Consider the following 19,746-nt stretch of genomic DNA (forward strand, 5'->3'; position numbering starts at 1 on the left):
TTGTGCACATGCTACACACGTGAAATTCTTAGGGATAACTTTTCTCTCTTTAAGAGTGTGCCCATTTGAATTCATAATAAGCTTACGCATCATGTTAGAACCCGGATGGCCAAGCCGGTCATGCCATAGAGTGAACTGTTCATTGAACATTTTATTCTTTGCCTAGTTAGATTCTATCATGTTAATCTTAGCATGGTAAAGACCAGTGGCTAGTGCAGGTATAGTCTCTAGGACTTTCTTATGTCCTTGTACAATTTCAGTAATGTATAGAAATTCTTTATCTCCTTCACCCTTTGTTTCAACATGGTAACCATTCAATCGAATGTCCTTAAAGCTCAATAAGCTTCTCTTAGAGCTGGGTGAATACAAGGCATCACTTAGTTCAAGATGTGTGCCATTAGGTAATAATATATGAGCCTGGTCGTAGCCCTCTATAAGGCTTGCTATACCCGCAATTGTACTAACATTGGCATTTTTCATTATGAGATTAATAAAGTATCTCTTATCCTTCAAGATTGTGTGGCTGGATCCACTATCCACCACAAGTTCACTTTTGTCCTCAGCCATTTCTATAATGACAATAATTTTTGTTTTAAACAATATATTGAAGGAAATGAAATAACTTTGAATTTAAACCAAATAATCATTCTACAAAATAATCCTATTAAATGTAAAAACATAAAGCATAGAAATTAAACCAAAACAACATTTTGAGTTCACATATCCTTTCCTAAACAATCGGAGGTCTCATGATCAAATAGATCATCCTTCTCATGGTCAAAATCATCTTCACCATCGAGATGAACCAGGTTAGCCTCTGAATTTTTCTTCAAGCTCTCTTGATAGAGATCAACAAAATGCTTAGGAGTTATGCAATTCTTAAACCAATTGTTCTCTAAACCACATCTATGGCAAGTGGACTTGGTCTTTGGTTGTGGCTTGAATGCCCCACGACCTCTACCCCGACCACGGCCGAAACCGGATCGGTTACCACGGCCCTGACCACCGGACTTATATCCTTGGTAAGTGCCACGACCAAAACCATCACGTCCTCCACGGCCACGACCACTCTTGTCCCTATGGACATAGTTAGACTCCTTGGTCTCCTTTGGCTCTTGAGGATTTTTCTATGCGAAATCAACCTTGTGAGCTTCTGGTAATGGGGCTGTACCAGGAGGTCACAATGCACTATTCATCATCAATAGCTCATTGTTCTGCTCAGCTAGCAGCAAACACGAGATTAGGTCTGCATAGGTTTTAAACCCCTTTTCATGGTACTGTTGCTGAAGCAGTATGTTGTTAGTGTCAAAAGTAGAGAATGTCTTCTCTAGCAGCTCATTCTTGGTCACCTCAGTACCACACAACCTAAGGATTGAGACAATCTTAAAAAGCTCTGAGTTATACTCATCCACGGATTTGTAGTCATGGATCCTTAGGTTTTTCCAATCAAATTGAGCCTTTGGGAGGAGCACTGTCTTTTGGTGTCCATATCTGCTTTTCAGCTCTGTCCAAAGGTCAAGTGGATCCTCTATGGTGAGGTACTGATTCTTGAGACTTTCAGCAAGGTGATGGCGCATATGCATAATGGCCTTGTACTTTTGCTTATTAGATGGTTCATAACCTTCCTCAATGCACTTAAATAAGTCCTTTGACTTCAACATGTTCTTTGTGTCCAATTCCCATTGCAAGTAATTGTCTCCAAAGGCATTCAAGGCAACATAGTCAAGATTGTTAAGCCTTGCCATCTGCATAATACAGAAATAGACAACCGTTCATTAGCATGCGGTATTATGAGACCGATCCATGCAATCACTTAATAGGACATGCGGTAATGAGACCGAACCATGTCAAATACATAGGGTCATGCGGTAATGAGACCAAACCATGCCCAACACTTTCACTCAAAATTCGTGGTTTAATCATGCATGCAAAACAACAAACTTAGATAGATACTAGCATGCAACAATTTCGTTTTTCTTAAATAGTTTTGAGTTTTAGAAATTTTCCTTTTTACTATATTGGATTTCCTTTTTCTTATGATTAGATAACAACAAAAATTTTAGGAAATATTTCTTAAACTTTTAAGATAATGATTATAATAATTTTAGAAGTTATCCTAATTTATTTTATGCAAACACATAAAATTTCCGATTTTAATTTCTTAGTTTTAGAGTTTGAATTTCTCAAATACCTAAATCGGATTTAATCCTTAGAACAATTAGATTAAATTTTCTTCTATGAATTTCAGATTTAATAGTTTAGTTCTAGGGTTCTTATGCAACAAACAAACAATCAAACAACCCTAAACTTTTAATCATAAGGAATTCGGATTTTAGAATTTGGTTCTAAGGTTTCAAGCAATCAAACAATCAACCGGATTTTAATCTTGATATAGTTGTGTATGGTTCAATTCACAATCAATCTAGCAACCCTAAACATCCGATTTTAAAGTTTTACAGTTTAGGGATTTGAAAGCTTATAAACTTGTTTGTTTGATTGTGTACTTATAAGTTTTAGGGTTCAATAGTTTTAAGATCAGGTTTGATTATATGTGTCCTAATAGGTCCGATATTACCTTAACACCAATAGAGGTTGACCGGTTTTGATCTGGGAGCTAAAGACCTCAGATTTTCCCTTGATCACGAACCACGAACCTCGATCTGGTACTGGACAACGAACCGATCACGAATGGCGCCCTTCTCTCGAACAAGGACTAGTCACGAACAGGGGTTGATCGTGAGCTAGTATGGGAAGTAGGGTTCAGGGAATAACAAAAGAGGAGAGGCGGCGGTTTAGGGTTTATGGGGTTTTACTCAGTTGGATCTTTAGAACGATCGTGTTGATAACTTGTTATGGAACTAGAGAATTTGATGGTTTAAATCTCTTATCTTATCTTATTATAGGAAAAAGCAAAGCCCAAAACCTAAATCGACTAAGTATAAAGGAGATGGCCAACGGGCCTTATTGCCTTTGACATACATGGATCCTGTACGGGTCGTGTATGGACCGGTTATGGAAGATACATTCCAAGTGTTTTACAACAATTAGTTTACAATAATTGGAGGAATTCAGAGAAAATAAATAGTAAGTCAACATTTTTTTATTTTTTTTGTCCACGTTTCGATATATGGAATATGGAAAACGTTTTCTATATTTTGAACAAAAAAAAAACAAAAAGAATTAAAAGAAAAACGAGATCGCCGCCGCGAATACAGAAAGAAAACCCTAGAGAACACTGTTGGCACTATTGGATCTACTTACTACCTAATAAGAGAGCACCAAACCCCATTGTCGAAGAACACAACCAACCGCAGACAAAAGAGACAAAAAAAAAAAAAATCCCAGAAGAATAATCTTACATGGCTGAAATCTCGGCGACTTCGTTTCCTTCTTCTTCTTCTTCCTCTGCTCTCTTATTCCGTAGCTCCCACAATGGTTCTTCTCTCACTCTCTCTCCCCCTTCATTTCTCATCTACTCAGCTTCGTTTCCTTTGTTTATAAGTTATACTCCATTTTTCCGACAGTTACCGCCGTTTCTAATGTCTGTTTTAACCCCCGTATACTTGCAAATGGGACTCTTAGAGTGATTGATTGATTGATTGATATCTGATAGATGTTCCAACAGGTTTTAATCGTGGTCTTGTTTTGATACCTGATATGTGTTTTTCGCAGGTAGCTCAAAATGTCAGAATGTAGCTTGTCCAAGAACCACTTCCCAGTTCCAAGAGGTACTTACTTACTTGTGATTGGAATTTAACAATAATGCTTGTTGTTTTCTCGGGCGGTTCTTTATTTCTTACTCTGGAATCGCAGTTATCTGTGAGACGAAGCCAGCTTGTTGGCAATGCCGTTGTTACCGGTCATGCTTCCCCATCCCGCACCAGCTGCAAGAAGAATCAAGGTGAAGTTTCAATCAAGCCCATTTCCTTTAAAAACTTATTTCTTTGTCCCCTCTTGATGAAGTACGTTATAAACACTTTGTGGTCTTTGAATACTTGCACAGCTATCCGAGCTGTTCTCTCCAGTGATGGAACCCCACTGGCTACTGATTCTAAGGAGGCTGGACTTCGTGGAAAATTGAAAAAAGTCGTTCTAGCTTACAGTGGTGGCTTAGACACCTCTGTCATCGTTCCATGGCTGAAGTATGTCATCGTTCCATAGCAAGATTACATTTTGGATCATCTTGTGGTTATCAAACAACTAGTTTAGATTGCTTCGATGCTAATATTTTCATGGAAGTTATTAATATGTAACTCTATTGTTTTGTAGGGAGAATTATGGTTGTGAAGTTGTGTGTTTCACTGCCGATGTTGGTCAGGTACATTACAAAAATGCCGAACGTGACATGTTTATGCTGATATTTAAAGTTTCGTTTTGCATTTTACGTATGTCGTCTCATCATCTCAATGGCTGATATGAAGGGTGTACAAGAGTTGGATGGTTTAGAACGAAAGGCAAAGGCCAGTGGAGCTTCTCAGTTGGTCGTTAAGGATCTCACAGAGGAGTTTGTTAAAGACTACATATTCCCTTGTCTTAGAGCTGGTGCCATCTATGAACGAAAGTACTTACTTGGTACCTCCATGGCTCGGCCTGTCATTGCTAAGGTAACATTTCCTTTTGTTTTATATGATTGAGTTGTGAGGGAACCCCCAATATTTCTAATATCTGTATACATCTTTTTGATTATTTTATTGTCACTAATAGTCTAATACTATTTCTACATGATTAGGCCATGGTTGATGTAGCAGCAGAGGTTGGAGCTGATGCCGTTGCCCATGGGTGTACTGGCAAAGGAAATGACCAGGCATGTACTTGGAATGTCTTGCTAATGTGTCACATTGGAAAAACACACACATTGATTCTTACATTACTTTCTGTACTGATTGATTGACCAGGTTCGGTTTGAGCTCACCTTCTTTTCGCTTAACCCTGAACTTCAAGTTGTGGCACCATGGAGAGAATGGGACATCCAAGGCAGAGAAGATGCTATTGAGTATGCGAAAAAGCATAACGTTCCTATCACAGCGACAAAGAAATCTATTTACAGCCGGGATAGGAACTTGTGGCACATTAGTCATGAGGTAAAGTAAAAGACAGATGGTGGTTCGCATTTCCTTTTTGGATACAACAAATTGATCCAGTTTGTCACATTGCTCATCTCATACTAATGTGTCTCATGCTCTGATATCAAACTTTTGTTTTGTTTTGTTGAAAGGGTGATATATTGGAAGATCCAGCAAATGAGCCGAAGAAAGATATGTACATGTTAACTGTAGATCCTGAAGATGCTCCCGATCAGCCTGAGTAAGTTGCTTTTATCTAAACCTCTGGTCGGAATTTCTTAGAGTCCTTCTGTTATCCTAGGTGGTTTGTAGCTGTGTTGATAGTTAAAAAACTTTGAGTTGAGTCGGTTAGCTACAGAGCTCACAACTTAGCCTCGTTAATCAAGTCTCTCTATGATGTGTAGTTTTTGCTGTATGAAGGAGTTAACTGGTTTAGCTGCTGTGAAATTTATTTACCAAGAGTATGGATTTTACAATTTGCATCCTAACTTTTGATACTTGAACAGATACATCGAGATCGGGATAGTATCTGGACTTCCAGTGGCATTGAACGGGAAGCCTCTGAGTCCAGCCGCACTTCTGACCGAGCTAAACACAATAGGAGGAAAACACGGGATTGGGCGAATCGACATGGTAGAGAACCGTCTGGTCGGGATGAAATCACGAGGTGTGTATGAAACTCCCGGAGGCACCATCCTGTTTGCAGCAGTACAGGAACTAGAATCACTCACCCTAGACAGAGAGAGTATTCAGGTAAAAGACTCATTAGCACTGAAATACACAGAGATGGTCTATGCGGGGAGATGGTTCGATCCGCTTAGGGAGTCCATAAACGCCTTCATGGAGAAGATAACTGAGAAAACCACGGGATCCGTGTCACTGAAGCTGTACAAAGGATCTGTGTCGGTTACAGGGCGTCAGAGTCCGAACAGTCTGTATAGACAGGACATCTCTTCGTTTGAAGGGAGTGAAATCTATAACCAAGCTGATGCAGCAGGGTTCATCCGTCTCTACGGGCTTCCTATGAGAGTTAGAGCAATGCTTGAGAAAGGAATCTAGAAAGGGTTTCATTCTCATGTGTCTACTTGGAATTGAGAGCCTGACATAAGAACACCACTTTGCAATAAATGTCGAAATAATTCTATCATTTTGGAGAAGTTATAGAAATTGAATAATTTGCTTCTCTTCTATGACATGTGTAACTCTTGATTTATATTTTTCTGTTAATGCTGAGACTTACATCTGCATTTAAAATTCTCCTATTTTCTGAAATCATTTACAAGTTTTTTTTTTTTTTGTATAAATATATATCAGATTAAAAGACTTTTGTTGGATAAAAATATTAAAATATGAATTTCCATTTCATTTAACAATTTTACAATGAAATATTTATCTTGCTTTTTTTTGATCAAATCATAAATTTACATTTTTTTTTGTTAGATTTAAATTTTTTAATATTATGATAATGCGATGTATACTTTTTATTTTTTATTTTTTATTTTTAATAATATATAAATAATTTACACAAAACCCATGCTCTTCCTCCTTGTTCAAGCAAACACTTCTCTCTTTTTTTTTTTTGCTCTCTCTCTCTCTCAGATCCAAGTCGCTTTTCTGATTTTACCATGGACGGTGGTGCTGAAGGATCTCAACAGCCTCATCTCATTCTAGCCAACAAGCTCTTCCTCCTCACTCATCCCGATGTTCCTGACATAGAGAAAGTCCAGCTCAAGTCTGAGGTTTTAGATTATATCAAATCCGATGGTAACGTAACTCGTTTTCTCTCGAATCGATTTCAATTACCTTCGAGGTTTTATATTCCTGATGTTTTGGGTTTGTATTTTTCTTAGGTATGGCTCCCTTGTACGAAACCCTAGCGGCTACTTCGGTTCTGGATTTGGATCAGAGCTTGTTAGATATCATGCGGACCGCTAACGAGGAGGAGCTTAAGAAGCTTGACGAGAAGTAAGTTTCCTTGATTCGTATTCCTATTTTTGAAATTTTGGGTTTAGATTGATGTAAGGCAACACTGTAGAATTTGAGGTCTCGAATTGTGTTTTGCTTTGGGAATCTCTATGTTACTGTGTAGTTCATGTAAAGATTTTGGGAACCTCTATGTTTCTTTTTGTGTTTCGATGATTTATTGTGTTTGATTGTTTTCTTACATTTTCGTGTCCTTCTCCTTTGTTTAGGATTGCTGACGCAGAAGAAAATTTGGGTGAAAGTGAAGTGCGTGAAGCTCATCTTGCTAAGGCTCTGTATTTCATCAGGATTAGTGATAAGGTATGTGAATTTGAGCATTGTCATTAGTTATTAGTTATGCTTACTTCAGAGAACTTCCTTGGCCATTAAATTTTTTTGGGTTGTAATTCTAGGAGAAAGCTTTGGAGCAGCTAAAACTCACTGAAGGGAAAACTGTAGCTGTTGGGCAAAAGATGGACTTGGTGTTCTATACATTGCAGCTTGCTTTTTTCTATATGGACTTCGACCTGGTATCAAAGAGCATTGACAAAGCCAAAAAGTAAGTGTCAGTTTGGCTGCATCGAGACTATGCTTGATGGTTAATGCAACGGAAATCTTTGATCTAACACTTTCTGTTTTGCCTTGCCAGATTGTTTGAAGAAGGTGGTGACTGGGAGAGGAAGAACAGGCTGAAGGTCTATGAAGGTTTGTACTGCATGTCCACCAGAAACTTTAAGAAGGCTGCCAGCTTATTTCTGGATTCGATCTCAACCTTCACAACATATGAAATTTTTCCATATGAGACCTTTATATTCTACACCGTCCTGACAAGCATCATAACTCTGGACAGAGTTTCTCTTAAGCAAAAGGTATTTTGTCAATTGCTCAGTCCTCTACTTCGAGTTATCTGAATTAAGTTTGGATGACTTTTGAAGTGATGAATCTTTTTTTTTTTTTTTTGCAATTCCTTCCGGAGGATGTGAATCTTCTTGAGAAACTAATAGAGTGCCTACTAATTTGATAGGTTGTTGATGCACCTGAGATCTTAACCGTGCTTGGGAAGATTCCGTTCCTTTCTGAATTTCTGAACTCCTTGTATGAGTGCCAGTACAAGGCGTTTTTCTCAGCATTCGGTGAGTTCATTACAAGGACTAGATGTCATATTTCCGCATGCATGTTACTTGGTCTGCATGTTTATTGTTTACTAACATCATTATTGGGGTATGTTGTCAGCTGGAATGGCTGAGCAGATAAAGTTTGACCGTTATTTGTACCCGCATTTCCGGTTCTACATGAGGGAAGTCAGAACGGTGGTTTACTCTCAGTTTTTGGAATCTTACAAGAGTGTGACAGTTGAAGCCATGGCAAAGGCCTTTGGCGTTTCCGTGGATTTCATTGATCAGTAAGCACACTAATGAAAACTCTCTAGTATCTTTTTAGTTTGCCAGCTCTTTTTTTAGAATCGATAAAATAGAAAGTTAAAACCGGGTTCAAATAAATATTAAAGGGAGCTGTCACGCTTCATTGCTGCTGGGAAGCTTCACTGCAAGATAGACAAAGTTGCAGGTGTTCTGGAGACTAACCGTCCTGATGCAAAGAATGCACTCTACCAGGCAACAATCAAGCAAGGGGATTTCTTGTTAAACCGGATCCAGAAGCTGTCTCGTGTGATCGATCTCTGAGCATGCCATGGTAACGTAACTCGTTTTCTCTCTAATCGATGATAATTACCTTACGATTGCTTCGAGATTTTATGTTCCTGATGTTTTTGGGTTGGTATTTGATAGGCTGAGAGTACCATTGGTCTTTATGAAGAAGAAGAAGAGAACAAGTGGGAGGAAGGCTAGAGTGTGGTTGAGGAAGAAGTCAACAGAAAGTGGCTAAGAGTCAAAAGGTGAAGAGAAAGCCTCTTTCAGAAGAAGAGGGTTCAATAATAATAATGTTGTCGGTTTATTTATGTTGTCCTAAACTAAGGTTGTATTTAAAGGGTGATCCATTATTAGGGTATCCTTGAACAGAAAATATTTCCTTATCTCCCTCTTATTCTAAGGCCGCCTTGGTCAATACCTCATCTTATCTCATCTCTTCTGTCTCAACTTAACAAATCGGTGCTTTCATTGAGAGTTATGGCGTCTACTCCGGAGCCGCGTAGCACAAACTCCGAACTTGAGTCATGCGTTGCTGAACATTCCTGGCAGTCAGAATCGCACGATCAGATCAATGATCGACATGACACTGACATCCAGTAGATCAAGGAATCGATCAAAAAGCTGATCTTGTCTGTTCGTGCTTTTGCCCCGCATCCGGTCGAGAGTAGATCTACCACGCCGATGGGTTTCTGTACACCGATTGCAGGACAACACCCTCATATGTTCGGCACGATTCCTGTGACTGAGGAACATGTCTGTCAAGAGAAGGGTTTCACCTATGTTACCCCGCGACCGACAGAAGGGATTTTACCTCTGCCGACCATTCTGCCAAGGATGGATTCTTCACGCCAAAGGGTCGATTTGCCTTTCAAAAGGATTGAGTTGCCTCACAGACGAGTAGATCTACCGATGGGTGACGGCAGTAACCCAGATGACTGATTATTCCGGATCGAGAAATGTTTTGTCACAAACCAAACTCCCGAGCATGAATAGTTAGACGAAATCATATGTTGTTTGACTGGCCAAGCTATTACGTGGTGGAGGTATTACCACGAACGCGAAGGAATCGTCAACTGGAAGATCTTTAAGAACAAGTACCGAGAGCGTTTTAAGTCAAGCAGAGGTAACTCTACGGTCGACCACTTGTTGCAGTTGTACCAAATGGGGAGTGTGGATGAGTACAGAGAAAAATTTGAGCAGCTGATGGTCGAGCTACCACACGTCTCTGATGATGTGTTGGAGTCCTCGTTTTTAAGGGGGCTCAGAAAGAGCATACGCGACCAAGTGGTTAGATGCAGACCAACAAACTTTGTGGAGACTGCTGGTGGATTACGTGCGTATCATCGAGTCTCAGGAGAGTGAGTCTGGTGGTTCTGTGGCTCGAACCCAACCCAAGGTGGTGGCGACGCCCTCCTTTTTGCAACCACACCGTCCTACAAACCAATCCTTCACTCATGGCAATGACTACAAGAAATCAGGCGTGAGTGGAGAGAACCGTGGGTTTAACCCTTGCAGGCATTGTGGAGAGAAATGGCTTCGTGGTCACAGGTGTAAACCGAAGTTGAAATGTCTGGAAGTCACGGAGGGTGATGACTTAATGGAGGACTGTGAGGGAGACCAAGCAGAACAACAAGAAGAAGAACAACTGCTGGCAAGTCCGGAGGTGGAAACCTTACATTCCATGGGTAGTATGTCTGGAGAGCAGTCGTTGATGCTGAGAGGAAACATTGGCAAGAGGGGTGTGGTGATTTTGCTTGATTCGGGAGCAACCACCAACTTCATCTCTGATAAGCTAGTAGCAGAACTTGGTCTGCAGGTTACACCAACGCGCAAGTTCGGAGTGAAAATGGCAAATGGCCAAGTTTGCAAGAGTAAGGGTAGATGCTCTGGACTCTTATTGGAGATTCAAGGAGTAGAGATAATGGTAGAATACTTGTTGTTTGATCTGGAAGATGACGTCGACGTCGCATTAGGATACCCGTGGCTGGCATCGTTGGGTGATACGAAGACGAACTGGGCATTGTTAAAACTTAGCTGGAAGATCCACAACTCTTGGGTGACAATAGTTGGAGATCCCAGTCTGTCTAAGGGACAAATTTCATACAAAGCAATGCGGAAGGTCATCAAAAGGAAGAAAGGGGAGGTTTATCTTCTTGAACTTCAGGCTCTTTTCGAGGGGAGTGAGCAGAAAAGTCAAGGAAAGGAGAATGCTGCAATAGTGGAGTTAGTGTCTAAATTTACAGACGTGTTCACGCCTCCAAAAGGATTACCACCAGCTCAAAACCGCGAACATGCTATCACTCTTCACGAAGGCACACCTCCAATTAACGTCAGACCTTACCGTTACTCCTTTGTTCAGAAGAAAGAGATCGAGAAGCTGGTTAAAGAGATGTTAGAAGCGGGAGTCATACGGCCAAGCATCAGCCCATACTCGAGTTCGGTTCTCTTGGTCAAGAAGAAGTATGGAGGATGGAGATTTTGTGTTGACTATCGAGCGTTGAACAGAGCCACCATTCTGGATCGTTATCCCATTCCTATCATCGAAGAATTGCTGGACGAACTTAAGGGAACCACCATTTTCTCGAAGATAGACTTGAAATCAGGCTATCACCAGATCAGAGTTAGAAGCAGTGATGTTGAGAAGACTGCCTTTAAGACTCACCAAAGTCATTACAAGTTCATGGTAATGCCATTTGGACTCTCAAATGCACCATCGACGTTCCAGACTATCATGAATGACCTTTTCAGGCCCCACTTAAGACGGTTTGTGCTAGTATTTTTCGACGATATACTCGTTTACAGTCCAAACTTAGAAAGTCATCTACAGCACTTGAATGTAGTCATGGAGCTTATGGTACATAATCAATTCTATGCCAACAAGAAGAAGTGTTCTTTTGGGAGTTCGGAGATTTGAATGTAGTCTTGGTCGCATCGCCCATGTCTTTGAACTCTTGTGTCATCGTATCCTATATAGTAACATCTACGTAGCCACTTTTAAAAATGTTATCAATATCTCCAATAGATTTAACTTCTTGCCGACCATATGAGTTTTTACCATGTAAAAGGTGAAAGTTCATATAAATATCAAGTTCCAATGGACAAAATGTAAAAAACATGGTAAGACTTGCTTGTCCTTGATTGAAACTTGGCAAGAGTGAGCAAGCAGGTAATTTTGCTGATTCTTCCACGGACGTCTGTTTGTGTTAGGTGGGGGATCCTTGATCACATGCATGTCCCAATCACTTTTTATTTTAGGTTATGATTTTGCCTTTTGGATTTCATATTTTTGTTTTTTACTGTAAAATAAGTTCTTTTTGTTAAGACTTAATTATGGCTTACTTATATAATTAATAACAAAGCGTTTATGTTTTGTTTTGTAATACGTACTTGAGTTACTTCCAATTCTTTGTACTACATACACTTTTGTAAACTTCAAGAATTAAAAGTGTATGTGGATTATTGTACATTTGTTCTCACCTTATCCTGCATCATCTGTCTTACCTAAAAGTTACTTTTATTTTTCAGTGAAGATTTTAAGCAAATTATAGAGAGGTGAACTATCGATTAAATCCAAAAATGAACAAACAAACACTAAACAAAAGGGAGCATTTAAAGCCATACAATACATAGAGACAATTACAAAACTCTTTAACTTACGACTTTATCCTCTCATCCTTTTTATTATCACTTTTCCTAAATTTCACTAAAAATCTTCTCGAAAAAATGCATGCGATCGATTTCAAAGAGATTCAAGAAAAGCTCTCAGATGGATTCCGACCGTGGCAACGATCGTTTCAGTTCTGGGCTNCACCGATATCTACACCGGATACAAGGTTTCTCTTTCATGGTACTCTTTTTCTTCTTCATGTTTAGTTTTACTATATATATATATAACATTTTCTTATGGTTTTCTGTAATTTTTGAATCTTTGTTGTTTCTGCTGGGCTTTTTCTTTAGGTCTTTCAACTTCGGATGAACTTTGTCAAAGATGTGACCAAGCACGAGGAAATGTGGGAGAGACAACATGAACTTGCTGCTCACAAAATCTATTCTATGTGCTCTGACCTTGGTGGGTTCTTCCTTAAGGTAACTAATGTGTCCCAATTCTTCATAAACATAGATCATAGATGCTTAAAGGATGTACATTTAGTGTTGGATTGTTCACAGTTTGCCAATGATGAGTTTTNTTTTTTTTTTTTTTTTTTTTTTACTTTCTGTAATAGATTGCACAAATTCTAGGGAAACCTGACTTGGCTCCAGCTGCGTGGGTCAGAAAGCTTGTCACTTTGTGTGATCAAGCTCCTGCCACATCATTCGATGCTGTTCGAGTTGTACTTGAGAAAGAGTTGGGTAAAAGCATCGAAGAAGTGTTTGAAACATTTGATGCTAAGCCTCTTGGTTCTGCTTCTATTGCTCAGGTACCACATTCTGTATCACTCAATAGTTTCAAAACCTATTATAGTATGGTTAAAGTAAGTCTCAACATATCTTTTCACTTTCTTTTTGCTTCTGTTTAGGTACATAGAGGAAGAGTAAAGGGTGACAGAAGGGATGTTGTTGTAAAGGTGAGAGATATATAATCAGGAGAGTACTACTGAAATCTTCCTAGCCTGCTTTCAGTTAGTTTCTGAATATGCTACTACCTGTTTTAGGTCCAACACCCTGGAGTGGAGAAGTTGATGATGATAGATATAAGAAACTTGCAATTATTTGCATTATACATGCAGAAAACTGATATCAAATTTGACTTGTTCTCCATAACAAAGGAAATCGAGAAGCAGGTATTTATCACTTCTATCTTTTGAAGATATCTGGTAAGAATTTTTACAGCCTCTCCAAGTCTTTATGAATCCTTGTTTTTTCATATTCTAGATTGGTTATGAATTCGATTTCAAAAGGGAGGCCAATGCAATGGAAAGGATCCGACGTTTTCTTTATGAGAACAATAGAAAGAGTCCTGTTCTGGTTCCCAGGGTGCTACAAAATTGGGTGACCAGGTACTTGTTCTTATATCAGCACTCTGGTTATCTCAGTAATGTTAAAGGCTTTGTAAGTTGTTCTGTTTCACTGTTCAAATTATTGTTCTTGTCTTTTTGACAGGATCTCTTTTTTCCATTCAGACTTCTTTTAGTTTTGGTTATATTGCTTGACTAATGAGTAATGAGTGCTGATCAGAGGAATAATCATAATACGCACAGGAAGGTTCTGGTTATGGATTACATGAACGGAATCCCAATCTTGAGCCTCGGTGATGAGATGGCCAAAAGAGGGATAAATCCTCATGGTAAAATGGCAGAGGCAGCAAAATTGTAAGCTCCTCCATTATCTCTGATAGCTATTATGTTCTAGAAACCAACATGTTGTCTGCTTTTAATCGTTGTTTTCTTTGAATATTTTCTGATGCTGCACTGGAAAATATATATATTTTGTATTCCTTCCAGCAATATACTTAATAGTTTGTCGCAAGCATATGGCCAAATGATACTGAAGAGTGGTTTCTTTCATGCGGATCCACATCCTGGGAATATCTTGATTTGTAAAGGTTCAGAGGCAAGTCATCTTTTGTTTGTAGCTTGTTATTCTTTGGTAGTTTCTTGATTGACTTACTCTGGTCTTCTGATAGGTTTTATTGTCTATATATCTTGAGTTGTATAATCTTGTTTCCCTTCATCAGGTTGCACTGCTGGACTATGGTCAAGTGAAGGAACTCCCTGACCAGCTGAGACTTGGTTATGCAAATTTAGTAATTGCTATCGCTGATAACGATGCCTCAATGGCTTTACAGAGCTTTAGGTGAAGTACCTTACTTATCATGATTATTGTTTTAGTTGAAGCTGAAAATTGGTTAAGAGTCACCTGATCGGATTAGTCTTGTAGCATATGATATTTCCTTGAATTTTTGTTTCTGTGGTGAAAATTCAGGGAACTTGGTATAAATACCATGGCAAAGTGTAAGAATGAGCAACAAGAGCTTCTCCAGTTAGCAAAAACAATGTTTGACACAGAGATGCCTCCTGGTACGACAGTTTTGCAACCTTTCTCAGAAGACTCTTCGATAAAAAAGATTTCGGTTGAGGTAAAAGCACAAACGCTGAAGTATTCAGTCAAGAAAGAAGAACAACCGCTAACAGTCATGTGTGTGTGTTGTTGGAATTACTGCAACAATTGACTGTGTTTGTTTGTTGGTTGTGGATAGGCATTTCCAGAGGAACTATTCTCGGTTCTTCGCACAGTAGTTCTATTAAGAGGACTCAGTGTAGGGATTGGGGTTAATTACTCATGCGCACAACACTGGAGGTCTATGGCAGAAGAGGCTTTGCTTGCATCTGGAAGACTTCCAACAGGTTAAGACAATGAATGAACAACTGTTTTATAGTGTGATTTCCCATATCAGCTTTTCATAATGGAAGTAAAATTTTCAGGTAGAAGAAAGCAGAAGCGTCGATTTACTTCGCTGAGAAGGCTATACCCAGGGGCAGGAGAGAGTTAATAATAATCATTTCCCCCATCCTCAAATCATTTCTTTTTTTTCTCTTGCTAATGATATTCTCAAGTCTCAATCATTACATTATCTCCTGGATACAGATAAGGCAGCAAGTTGTCTCTGATCTTAGTTGTTTCGAACTTTTAGTTTATAAAAGTTTTGTCATTCTGCACCTTTTATTTAACAGTGTTAGATTTGAGCAAAAGAAGATTATTATTAAGTTTTGTCATTCTGCACTCTACTACTTTTTGTGCTATTTGTGACAAGATACACCGACAAAGTTCCATCTCAACTATGAGATGATAATCAGAAAATGCATCACATTTGTGCATCACTAATTCACTATCCTGTCATTCTATTTTTCGACCAAATACTTTTTTTTAAAAAAATTTAGACATCGCAAGAACTACACAATTTTACTACTCAAGGAGATTACAAATAAGGTAACAACAGTGAGAACAAAAAAATTCTATAAATTTATTGATGTCGCCACTCAGATGTGTGTATACATTTTTGATTTTGTAGTAAAACGATAGAACATGGAAAGAAACAATTTGTGTTCAACTTATATATATATCTGTATTTAAATACTATGAAACAATTAAAACAAAAACACTACAATTTTAGAAATCTCTTGTAGTAGTATGGTTTAATTGTTGTTGTTCTTCTTCTTCCTAAAAACAATCTCAGTATCAAGCCCAAAACCATCGATGTTCCTCACCTCCACAACTTTGGATCGCTTGAACAGATTCACCAATGGTTTCACACTGAAGAGATCATTAGCCGAGTACTTATCCGTCTTCCCTGATATCGACACGTGTAAAACACACACCCCATCTGGCTTTAACGTCCGTTCGATCTCCCCAACGAACTTCTCCGGGTACAGCGCGTGATCGAACACGTTCGAGAACTCGAAATCGAACGTGTCCGCCTCGAACGGCTGCGCGTGGAAGTCTCCTTTCACCACCAGAGGAGGCCGCGGCACCAGATCTATCCCGACTGAGTCTTCCACGCCGATCAATCTCAGCGCCGCTACTTCCTGCCCCACGCGCGCGCCGATCGAGAGAGCTTTGGACTGGTTCGAGAGGAGGCTGTGATCGCTGAGACGTTTGAAGAAAGTGGAGAACACGCGCACTTTTCTGTCCCAGTCGCGCGTTGTCCATACTTCACGTAGCTTCGGGTTTTGAGTTTTGTTGAGCTGGTGCTTGATGTATGCTTCGTAGGAGGCGTATCCATGGTGACGGATCCGTATGCCTTCTTCGGCTACGGCGACGGAGGATGATGAGAGAGGACGGCGGAGGTACGTGGTTGGGAAGGCGAAGAAGAAGACGATGAGAAGAGAGAGGGAGATGGAGAGAGAGAGTGTGAAGGGTAGTTTTGGTATTACGAATTTCATTTTTTTTTTAGCTTCGACACTTCTCTCTTTCTCCCTTTGTTGTCTCTGTCCCATCAACGAAGCATCATATATGGGAATTAATTAAATGAATAGTTTGATCATTATCAGTAATTATACCAAATGCGGAATAAATAGACATTAGTTTTTGTCTAATTGCCATTAAGAAATAAATTAATCAAAACATTTTATTCAATAATCTTGTCATTAAAACTTACTGACTCTAAACATAGATCCAAAATAGCTCCGTTGGACTCTAAAATTCGGAATAAATAGACATTAGTTTTTGTCTAATTGCTATTAAGGAATAATTAGACTCTAAAATTCAGAACACAATAAAAAAAAAGGTTCTGAAGAAAACAAAAGTTGTTAACATTCGTGAAAAGAGTAATCTCCCCCTTTGCAGAATTCTCAAAGCTTAAAAAGTGCAACAAAAAAACCAACCACAGGGATGCTTGCTCAAGATAGAGAAACAAAGAAAGAAACTTGTACATTCTATCAGGTTTTTAGTTCCCACACACCATAGTGGGATTCTCTGCTCTTGATCTAGTTTAGATTAGCGTCTTCAGTTAGGCAAGTTACAAACGACGATGAAACCCAACCATTCTTATTCCCATGCTCCACATAGTCCTTGAATTTCTCCTTTGCGTTTGGGATGTCCAAAGCTAGGTCTTCGAGCCCGTCTTTGACTCTTGTGAACCCTTTGGTCATCTGGTTTGTTGTTATCAGTCCTTCACCGAAGCTCTCCTGCAGAAGATCCAGCATCATCTTGTCCTTCTTCTTCTCCATACCCATCACCAGCGCTTTTTTCACCACCTCATGGTTAAAGAATGGCATGCCTAGCTCACGGATGCATTTGCACGCTTCTGATACCAGCCCTGAGCTTTCATATTCCTCCAGCAGATTCGATATCTTGTCTTTTGCATCTTCAACCGCCCAACCGCTCCCACCTCCCCAGCATCGTAGAAGCCTCTCTCCTGCGTGGCGAGCAAAGATGAGTGACCTAGCCATCTTCACGGTTTCAGTTCCGCTTGAGTTAGGTCGTAGTTTGCTACTGATCTCTTCCAGGTTAAAAGGTGCTAAAACATCGTCGATCACAGCTCTAGCTAAGAACAGAGCAAGTTCGTTTGAAGCATCCAGAATGTCAAGTGCTGTATCTTCTGCAGACTCCAGGAGCATGACAAAACCATCTGCAACATCTTCTGTGGTGAACATCTCAATGTGAAGAGAAGAGAGGAGAACAGATGCCATTTCTTTCTCGTGATTCTTCCTGTCCAGAGCAAGTGTTATCAGCTTCTTGAGAAAAATTGGGTTGTACTCCGGTGCTCCTAAATTCTCAAGACTGCGTATGAGTTCAGGTATGTCATCGGAGTTGAAATACTCATGAATGATGGTCACAATCTTTTCCTTGAACCGCTTTAATTTCTCATCCTCGACCTGCTGTCGTCCACATTCCCCAGAAGGATAGCTAAATGAAGCATCTAGCCAACCGCCTGAGATAGCCTTTGGCACAATCAAATCAAATTTGGTTCTAGCTGAAGGAATGTCAAGAGCAAGATCATCAAGGCTTTCTCTTAACCTAGAAAACCCCTTCACCATCTGACTAGAGCTTGTCAGGTTTTCTGAAGCTGCTTCCTTTAGTAGTTTCAAGACAGGTGCTTCTGCTGCGTGGTTTTCCAAGGCAGTAACTAAGGCCCTCTTCACAACCTCGTGATGAAAGAAAGACACACCCAACTCTCTTACGCAGCGACATGCTTCATAAGTCTCTCCAGTCTCCACATATTCCTTCAAAATATCAGCAATCTTCTTCTTGACTTCCTCAACAGTTGTTCGAGTCTGTCCACCCCATCTTCTTTCGACTAGCTCANGAGCCACCAGAAGGTTTCCCACCAGCAGATGCTTTAGGCAGATGAGACGATGTATGCAAAACCGAGTGAGGATTATGTGCCGGTGGATTACTCTCTGCAGTCTCAGTTGCAACTTTCAACAACTCTCTCTGCTCATCCGTTAAGAAACCCTCCATCTTTGGCAATCACCCCTGTTTAGTAAAACATCATTAAACAAATCCTTTAACCTCAAAATATACAATACGATAACATCAACACGGCGAACAANGTAACCTTTGGAAGTAGTTGGAAGTGCCTTGGCCGCCCTGGGAAGAAAAACTGGAGGAAGGATGTCATCCACAACAGCACGTGCGAGGAACAACGCAAGAACATTGACAGCATCAGGTATATCCACCACAAAGTCATCAGCTGACTCTAGCAGCAGGACAAATCCATCTCTTATCTGGTTCGGATTGATGACATCAGCATACAATGCGGAGAGTAACACGGAGGCCATTTCCTTCTCTTTGTCATGCCTGTCCATGGATACCGAGACAAGCCGCTTGATGAAGTAGGGATGATATTCACTTGAACCAAGTTCAATGAGGTCAGCTGCTGCAACATCGACATCACCAGTGCTGAAGTATTCTTCAATGATAGAAGCCACAGCTTTCTTGTAATCATCTAATGGGTCTGAAACAGTTGCACCAACAAGCTCGAATGGTTCCTAATATAACAAGAAACGCAATGAATACTAATCTTGATGACATCGAGATAGCAATATATATCTTACGGATAAGTAATTTAGACACGGAATGCTAGAGTACTTTGGCTGGCAACAAAGTAGTCAATCATGAAAATCAGAATTATCTTGCATAGAGGTGAAGAAACTACCTCTCCGCTGTCATAATTTGGATCATTACAGTCAATGTGATAGTCTCCATCAGTGTCAATAAGTTTCCCCCAATTTCCTTTCCCACCACCCCCATCTGAAACAAATTGTATCAATCACTGGCACCCAAGGAACAAAGGAAGTTGAACAAAAAGGAATTATCTCTATCTATGCAACTATCAACTCCAAATTGCTTTAGTAACATAAATCCAAAAACTAACTAGAGTAGAGTAGTTAAACTCACCCTTCTTGGAGCGGATAGACCTTCCCGCATGAGACCTTCTGTGTTTCACAGCATTTGAGCCACCAGAAGGTTTCCCACCAGCAGATGCTTTAGGCAGATGAGACGATGTATGCAAAACCGAGTGAGGATTATGTGCCGGTGGATTACTCTCTGCAGTCTCAGTTGCAACTTTCAACAACTCTCTCTGCTCATCCGTTAAGAAACCCTCCATCTTTGGCAATCACCCCTGTTTA

General features: G+C 39.8%; 4 protein-coding genes and 1 pseudogene across 4 annotated transcripts; 3 read left to right on the top strand and 2 right to left on the bottom strand.

Moving 5' to 3' along the window:
- On the top strand, positions 3,236–6,335 carry LOC104722495 (argininosuccinate synthase, chloroplastic). The gene is made up of 10 exons (XM_010440659.2): positions 3,236–3,435; positions 3,673–3,728; positions 3,814–3,901; positions 4,004–4,142; positions 4,270–4,318; positions 4,422–4,604; positions 4,730–4,804; positions 4,896–5,081; positions 5,216–5,304; positions 5,570–6,335. The coding sequence occupies exons 1-10, from the start codon at positions 3,360–3,362 to the stop codon at positions 6,120–6,122; spliced, it is 1,494 nt and encodes a 497-aa protein (XP_010438961.1). The 5' UTR covers positions 3,236–3,359; the 3' UTR covers positions 6,123–6,335.
- On the top strand, positions 6,602–9,101 carry LOC104722496 (26S proteasome non-ATPase regulatory subunit 6 homolog). Its single transcript, XM_010440660.2, has 9 exons — positions 6,602–6,827; positions 6,914–7,028; positions 7,256–7,346; positions 7,439–7,584; positions 7,675–7,894; positions 8,050–8,158; positions 8,259–8,427; positions 8,533–8,717; positions 8,813–9,101. Exons 1-8 carry the CDS (start codon positions 6,689–6,691, stop codon positions 8,705–8,707), a joined length of 1,164 nt encoding a protein of 387 aa, XP_010438962.1. The 5' UTR covers positions 6,602–6,688; the 3' UTR covers positions 8,708–8,717; positions 8,813–9,101.
- On the top strand, positions 12,296–15,387 carry LOC104722497 (annotated as a pseudogene).
- LOC104722498 lies at positions 15,556–16,647 on the bottom strand. Its single transcript, XM_010440662.2, has one exon. The coding sequence runs from the start codon at positions 16,606–16,608 to the stop codon at positions 15,808–15,810; it is 801 nt and encodes a 266-aa protein (XP_010438964.1). The 5' UTR covers positions 16,609–16,647; the 3' UTR covers positions 15,556–15,807.
- On the bottom strand, positions 16,821–19,740 carry LOC104722499. Its single transcript, XM_010440663.1, has 4 exons — positions 19,514–19,740; positions 19,272–19,366; positions 18,655–19,104; positions 16,821–18,450 (listed from the first exon to the last, which is right to left on the bottom strand). Exons 1-4 carry the CDS (start codon positions 19,722–19,724, stop codon positions 17,098–17,100), a joined length of 2,109 nt encoding a protein of 702 aa, XP_010438965.1. The 5' UTR covers positions 19,725–19,740; the 3' UTR covers positions 16,821–17,097.

Source organism: Camelina sativa, chromosome 11 (assembly GCF_000633955.1).
Source record: "Camelina sativa cultivar DH55 chromosome 11, Cs, whole genome shotgun sequence".
Taxonomy (NCBI): Eukaryota; Viridiplantae; Streptophyta; class Magnoliopsida; order Brassicales; family Brassicaceae; genus Camelina; species Camelina sativa.

Excerpts from the sequence above, each read along its gene's own strand:
- LOC104722496 (XM_010440660.2), top strand. The coding sequence starts at position 6,689 with ATGGACGGTGGTGCTGAAGGATCTCAACAGCCTCATCTCATTCTAGCC. Across the intron at positions 7,347-7,438 it reads TCATCAGGATTAGTGATAAG|GAGAAAGCTTTGGAGCAGCT; the intron begins GTATGTGAATTT and ends TTGTAATTCTAG. Across the intron at positions 8,159-8,258 it reads GGCGTTTTTCTCAGCATTCG|CTGGAATGGCTGAGCAGATA; the intron begins GTGAGTTCATTA and ends GTATGTTGTCAG.
- LOC104722498 (XM_010440662.2), bottom strand. The coding sequence starts at position 16,608 with ATGGGACAGAGACAACAAAGGGAGAAAGAGAGAAGTGTCGAAGCTAAA.
- LOC104722495 (XM_010440659.2), top strand. The coding sequence starts at position 3,360 with ATGGCTGAAATCTCGGCGACTTCGTTTCCTTCTTCTTCTTCTTCCTCT. Across the intron at positions 3,729-3,813 it reads CCACTTCCCAGTTCCAAGAG|TTATCTGTGAGACGAAGCCA; the intron begins GTACTTACTTAC and ends CTGGAATCGCAG. Across the intron at positions 3,902-4,003 it reads CAGCTGCAAGAAGAATCAAG|CTATCCGAGCTGTTCTCTCC; the intron begins GTGAAGTTTCAA and ends ATACTTGCACAG.